Source organism: Lepisosteus oculatus, chromosome 4, assembly GCF_040954835.1.
Source record: "Lepisosteus oculatus isolate fLepOcu1 chromosome 4, fLepOcu1.hap2, whole genome shotgun sequence".
Classification (NCBI taxonomy): domain Eukaryota; kingdom Metazoa; phylum Chordata; class Actinopteri; order Semionotiformes; family Lepisosteidae; genus Lepisosteus; species Lepisosteus oculatus.
The window spans coordinates 14926918-14934266 of NC_090699.1; the positions used below are offsets into that span (position 1 = coordinate 14926918).

The window sequence follows — 7349 nt, forward strand, 5'->3', positions numbered from 1 at the left end:
ACTAGACTGAGGTCGTATTTCTTCTTCTAGAATTTGGGCCATTTCATAAGCAATCAGGAACAGTAGAGTTGGTGGTCTCTAATGCATTACAAGGGGTTGGATACACTGTTGGACTTTGTAACAGTTAACACTTGTTTTGTTCTTATTGTACTTTATTTCACTGGAAAAAAAAGACTATTGTTTATCATTGTAAGGAATTAAGTGATACTTGTTTAATGGCATGCAAAGAAAAGATTAAAAAAATCTGTTTATCATGTTCTTAATGTTGGAAAAACAATCATTGAATTTAGGAAGTTATTTTAGGTAAGTAAACATTTTATTTTTAAGTACATCAGGGCAGAAAAAAGGTACCCAAGATCCCACCCCAAGACACACTTGTGAAACAGCAGGTTTGAAGAGTGACGTCAGCAAGTCAAAGCCACAGAGAAGAACTCTGAAGGAGAGACGACAAGACAGAAGACAAACATTTCCTGACACTGTACCATATCAGCTTGCTTAAAATCACCTCAGTTTTCCTTTCATTGGTATTGAAGAGAGTAGTTTAACTTTTTTACAAAGCATTTGGCTTCATCATACTATAAATATCCACAGAAGAATTGGATAAGAGATTTAAAGAAAATGAGCTCAACCATCAAGGACCAAATCATCGACAGCCTGGACAGTCTGGATTCAGACAGGTTGAAGAGATTCAAGGAGAAGCTCATTGATATGGGAAAAGATGGCCAGTTCCCTAGAGCAGAAGTCGTCAACTATGATACGATAGACCTGGCAACACGTCTGATTAATGTCTTTGAGGAAGATGGCGCAGTTAATAAGACAATTACAATTCTGCGTGGCCTTCACGAAAACAAAATCGCTTCAGATCTGGAAGGCAAGATGGAACATGGTAAGTTCTAAAGGTTATTTTAAAATCAGATTCATGTTTTGGTTTTCTACTTCACAGTATAGTTAAAATCTACAGTATGTAACATGATATACTGTATATGTCCATTGTATTATATGCACCGTGATCTATGCATGAAAGAAAAACAAATGAAAGGTGTTCATTTATATTTTATAAATACACCTCTGCAATGACAGCAATAGTGACTGCAGGGTTAGTGACGGTAGTAGTGTAGTAGTGGTAGCCATGACAGAAGTAGTAATTTGAGTAATACTGCAGGTCTTGATCTATAATAAATCTTGCAAGGACACTGTTTGTACAGCAGGCCTGCTGTATGCACTAGTGAAGTCAGGTAGATCATGCAACACATCATCAGAACAATTACAGTTTTTAGCATTGATATATTTTATTTATGTTTATTTTTTTCCATTGACATTATAATGTAATGTATATTTCTTTCCCTGAATAGTTTTGAAATAAGCATAAACTATAATATTTTATATGTACCATATCATTCCTCTGAAGAGAAAGCAGGGAATATCGCTGCTGTATTGCTAAAGTAGGAGATTTTGACTTTTGACTTTTGTGTTTCCCCAGCAGATGATCTTCCAAGACTGCTGTGGAAGTAGTTTGTGTGTCTTTGTGCTTTTAAATTGCTATTTTTCTCCTAACAAGTCAGTAGGTTTAAACAGATACATGCTAGATTCTTTTGTACACATATTGTACGTGAAGGTCATCTTATACAATACTGAAAGGTGTGACAATAACATTATTTTTTCTTGTACTTGCATGACATCATATCTGCTGTTTCCTTTGAATCTACACTTAATTGAAACTTTGTATAGAATGTCACAATGAATAACGCCACCAGTTAAACACAGAAACGTGAGTTGTTTTTCAAGATTTTGAATATAAGTAGGGACTTACACATGTGAACTCAAGCAGTCTAGCATTCAAACTGTATGTACATTAAACAAGAATCTCAGTTTAAATGAATATTAAAACCCGTCCAACACATGCTTTCCTTTATTTTGCCTGCAGGCCGGCTTGCTGTGGACCTGGGTGAGTAGCCAAAGTGTTGCAGAACTTCATTTTCATGATTCCTGAAAGAGCAGACTAACTGGACAGAGACACAATGCAGTCAATGCTGGAAAGGATCAATGCTAACCACTGCTCCACCTTGTCAGCCTTATTTATTACCAGCTCAGAAACTACTAAAATACAGAGGTTTTATTTTTCAGATGGTTTACCTGTGATTATGTGGTTAAAATTAAAATGATCTAAAATCACTGTGTAATTAGTATGATGACCAGAGTCAACGGTTGCCAACTAAGATCTATAAGTGATCAGGACAACATCATCTCTATACCAGAGATTCCCCTGCTGAGTGAAATATTAATCAACTACAAATACATTTCCTATGAATCTGAAAATATGTTCTGAATAATAATTCCGATAGTTATTCTGCTATATAATAACTACTTAAAATATCAAATTTTGTTAAGTTTTTTATTGAAGAAAATGAAGAAAAAACAACACACAAAAATACAGTAAGAATAAGATTTATCCTCAATTATACAGCACAGGATAATCAAGAAAATAGAAATCTTCAGTACTAGTTAATTTCTGTGTTGGTCTTCTTCATAATCTAAAGTAATAATACATATATCACACAGTTTTCACTACTGCCATGACAGCAGTATTATTGCAATGTAGCAGTGCTGTAGTGACAGTAGCAGGAACAGGGGTAGAGACAATAGTAGTGCAGTAGTGACTGCAGGAGTGATAGTAATGCAGTAGTGACAGCAGTATTCACAGTAGAAGTGACAGTATTAGTGACAGTAGTGACAGCAGTGACTGTAGTAATAAATGCAGTGGAGACAATAGTAGTATAAAGTGGTAGTACTGACAGCAGTAGTAACTGCAAAAAGGACAGTATTGATGGCAGGAGAGACTTTAATAGTGACAGTATTAGTGTGAGCAGTAGTGACAATAGATGTGCAGTAGTGATACAGTAGTAGTGACAACAATAGTGACAGCTTTAGTTACAGTAGTAGTGACAGTAGCAGAAACAGCAGCCCTAACAGTAGCAGTGACAAGAGAAGCAACAATAGTAGTGACAGCAGAAGTGCAGTAGTGTCAGTACTGACAACAGTGGTGTGTGCCTGTGCTGTTGGAATCTCAGGGCTCAGAATCACTAGAAGATCAGTATTTACAGGTTGAATGTGATGTGAGCTAATGAAAGGGAGCTCACTGCCATCTCCCTGCCAGCACAGGGTGAGGAAAAAAGCATATCCCCATATCAGTCGCTGTCCTAGTGAATAGATTTCTCAGATTCTGCTTCTTTGTCTGCTGTAACGATTTGAGAATGTACTCTCACTGACGAGCAAACAGCCCCACCTGGATGATGCACCAGGCTGCTCATACACAGCAGCTCTCAGTGGGGAGGAGAGCAGAAGGATGAAGCCAGTTCAGAGACGGGGATAATTAGGAGGCCATGACTGGTAAAGGCTAGGGGGAAATTTGGCCAGGACGCCAGGGTAACACCCCTACTCTTTTTGAGAAACACCCTGGGATTTTTAATGACCACAGAGAGTCAGGATCTTCACTGACTCTCACTGATGCTTTTATACAGTATAGTGTCACCACAAGTCTTGATTTGTCTGTCTGTAGCATGTTTTTTCCTGGGAGTCAGGTCTGCTCTTTCTATGGAGGCACCTGCTCCTCTGGCTTGTTGTTTTATGAGAAGGGGCTCTCTGAAGCAAGACCTTGAAGTCAGGATCCTGCTTGTAGACTGAGGTCATAGCCCTCCTCACAGGAGTCTGAGCATTTTCTCTGTCCCAGAGCTTCTGACTGTGAAGCAGTGAGGCAGAGCTGAGGCTCAGGGACAGAGAGCAGTTCAAACTCCACTTTGGGAGGAGCAGCATCACACAGCACTTTCTCCAGCTGAACACACCCCTGACACACAAGATCACCCTGCTGCACACCTGATCTCAACACAGACAGCAGTGAGACACACCTGTTCACACACCTGATCTCAACACAGACAGCAGTGAAGACACACCTGTTCACACACCTGAACTCAACACAGACAGCAGTGAAGACACACCTGTTTTTATCTCCAGCTGGACACATACTTAAATCTTGTTACATTTCTTTCTCTTTACAGAATTTGAGAGGGCACGCAGGAATGCAGGTGAGACTGTTTGGTTTCTCAAGCATTCGTCAATCTCATTAAAGATACACAAAGTATAGGTTCAGTGCACTGGGATTACTTAACACTGTTCATCCACAGATCTTCTCATTCGTCTCCTTTCTTGTCCATAGTGGACGTGACTCTGGACCCCAGAACAGCTCATCCCCATCTCATCCTGTCTGAGGATGGCAAACAAGTTAGACATGGTGACACACGACAGGATCTGCCTGACAATCCAGAGAGATTTACTTCCTGTGTCGATGTCCTGGGAAAGGATGGGTTCACCTCAGGTCGACACTACTGGGAGGTGAAGGTGAAAAATAAGTCCGCCTGGACTTTAGGAGTCGTCAGAGAGTCCATCAAAAGGAAGGGGCAGATCACACTGTGCCCTGAGGCTGGCATCTGGACTGTGTGGCTGAGGGGTGGGACGTACACAGCAAATTCCACTGTCCCTGTTGATTTTGTGTTGTTTGTTGATCAAGCAAAAACTAAAATAACAGCGCCATCAGTTTTGTTACTCGAGCTCTATTTCCACTGATTTCTAACTTCCTTTAACATCAAGCATTACAGTCATCAGAATACCCTGTGAGAGTTACAAAAATGACATCTAGATCAGTAATATATAAAAGCAGCATGGAATTATTACATCTGTGAGGGCTTTTATCCAGAGATTTTTTATGAAAATCCTTATGCTATAAAAGTTTCTAATCAAAAAAGAGAAGGCTGTAAAAATATTAAAAACAAATGATGTTTTTACAAACGCGCAGTTCATTGTCTGTATTTTATCCTGCCTGCTCTGCTGCCTTTCAGTAATCTCCTTTGTTCACATAATGTTGGACATAAGACAATAGAAACAACCTCAATGAATGCACTTTCTCTAACTGTTTAGGGATTGTCCACTCAGTAGATGTACAGTAAGTGAGTTTATGATTGGTGACCTCAGGTCTATTTGTGGACATGCAGACAGCTCCCCAGGTCTGGAACTGAACCCCAGACCCCAGCAATGAAAGACAGCAATGCTGATCACTGCACCCCCATGCTGCTTATCCCTTTATTCTGGAAATGCCCCTGCTCTACAAGATACCTGTAGCAATTGGTAACAAATACATTTTTATCTGTTATGTGTTAAAAACATGTTTCTGAATGAAATGGGTTTGTTTCTTAAAGAAATAATTTGTTCAGCATTGGTACCACATTTTGTTCTGTTGCCTTCCGCTAAAAGCCACCTAATTATTTTTAGTTGAAGTTTAAAAGACGATGAACATATCTGAAGGCAGCAGCATGTGTGTGTTCACGCTGATGGTCTGTCTCTCTGAACATCCCCCCTTGTAAGTTTCAGTTGTGTTTGTTTCTCACTTCCTGTGCTGTTGAACTCTTTTTCTCTAGGTTTAGCTATTCTCTTTCCAAGTGTTTAGATGAGCATTTTTCAGTCAAATATGCTTCTAATGGGCTTCTTGTGTTCATTATTTTTTGCTGTATGTGGCATATTTTCAATTTTTTTTGTGTGTGCAACCTCTTTGATCCATGCTTTGTGAGTTAAACGTGTGTTGAGGTTTTTGGTAAAGCTGTTTTTGCAAAGCCCATGAGACAGGAAATAGTTAATTATTGACTTTTATTGTAAATTAACCTTTACCTTTTTGTTTTGTTTTATGTTTCATATTTGTGTTTCCTTCTTTATAGTACTTGTGTGTTATTAATAGGTACACCTCAATAAATTATTAAACATAAATGTTCATAAAAATGTACTGTTGTTTTCCATCTTAGTCATGTGCTTTAGTGGTAAGGACCGAGCAAGCTTGTGGTTAATAAGGAAAGGCTGTAACAAAGACGAAAGCGGACTGAAGATATGACAAGTGAAACAGAAACACGAAGGGTTTTAGAAACTGACACCTCACCTCCGTGCTTCTTGTGTGACCTAAAGCACGTCCCTCTGCCTTTGTAATTACCTCTGAACTGCAGAGAAAAACCTCAGTGTCTGTCAACAGTTCTTCCACCTCCATTTTCCAGATCAAGTCTTCACAATTGTCTTGACAGCAAAAGCAGAGACTTCTATCAAAATAAGTACAATACAGCACCTATAAATTGTTATTAAAATGCAAAACAATATATGTATACATTGCAGGTAGAGGGAGAAGGCCTATTATTGCACCTAGGTTAAGTGTTATTAAAGATTTCTAGTAAGGTTTGCGTGCCCTGACCTACAGCCTGTCGCCTGTCACAGGAATGTTTCTAAAGAGGAACCTCTCTGTGATCTCAGCCACAGAATGCCCTAGTGGTCTTTGCATGTGGGAAGTGAGGGAGATGAGTTTGTCTTCTGGATAAGGGTCTTTCCTAGGACAATCCAGATCCAATTGTTCATACTCCCTAAGATGGATGTCCACTTCTAGCTCCTGGATGTCCAGCAGAGAGCCATAGTCATCTGGGCTGGACACAATCTTAAAAGTCACAGGCCATGGACAATTGTCCAAGAAGATTACCAACCAATCAGAGACCTGATGGGAATGGGGACACACTCCACTGTAGGCGTCCTCTCACGAGGCACCAATAACTGTAGGGGTTTGTGCATTTCCTGAGACAATTATTAATTGTAGCAGTAAATGCACAAAACCCTACAGTTATTGGCGCCCCGTGTGAGGATGGCTTAGAGTGAAATGAGACGACCGAGAGGAATAAATCAACCAAAGAAAACGCCGCGGGTTTTCCCGCACGACAATACGGAGTGTGCTGAAAAAGAAAAAAAGTTCCCCTTGCTCTTTAAGCAGTGCTTGATTTTCTGTGATCTTTTGCGATCTACCGGGTTGATTGCATATTTGATCTTGTGGTCTTCTGTGGTAAAACTGTGATTTCGTATCTAAAAGTAACTCTTAAGTTTAACGATGTTGTTAAAAGGTCTGAATTAGAGTTGCTAATAAGCACTCTCTCTAGCAGCGACAAGTCTGACCACTGGCACAGTATTGAGAAAGCTGTCGTTGAGAGAACTCAGAGAAGGCTAGAAGCTAGCCTGCATGAAAAAGAAAGGGAATTGGAGAGTTAATACGAACGTAACCATATGTAACGCTTACGGCCGACAGGCGCTGTGTAAGAGCCGGCGTACCAGAGCGGGTGACGTCACCGCCCTTCCCTGTGATAGCAGGACCACAGCTACTGGGCTGTAGAGAGATCTCTCTTTGGCTCACGGGGCTAGGTCGCTGCAGAGAGACGCGGAAGTCCCGGGTTCGAGCCCCGGAGGGTGCAGGGGCCGACCAGATGCGGCAAGGGCGCCCGCCCGAG

At 40.5% G+C, this 7349-nt stretch overlaps 1 protein-coding gene across 5 annotated transcripts; it reads left to right on the top strand.

The window, feature by feature from the left end:
* Positions 1 to 347: 347 nt before the first annotated feature.
* LOC107077270 (butyrophilin subfamily 2 member A2-like) lies at positions 348 to 5827 on the top strand. Of its 5 annotated transcripts, none has more exons than XR_011189285.1 (4): positions 348 to 886; positions 1481 to 1945; positions 4053 to 4079; positions 4211 to 5827. XR_011189285.1 is itself a non-coding variant. In XM_015346144.2 (4 exons), exons 1-4 carry the CDS (start codon positions 619 to 621, stop codon positions 4615 to 4617), a joined length of 723 nt encoding a protein of 240 aa, XP_015201630.2. In that variant the 5' UTR covers positions 369 to 618; the 3' UTR covers positions 4618 to 5827. The 5 variants fall into 5 exon arrangements, 1 of the variants encoding a protein (XP_015201630.2); XR_011189286.1 differs by having other exon boundaries at positions 1484 to 1945; XR_011189287.1 differs by having other exon boundaries at positions 350 to 886; positions 1729 to 1945.
* The last annotated feature ends 1522 nt before the right edge of the window (positions 5828 to 7349 follow it).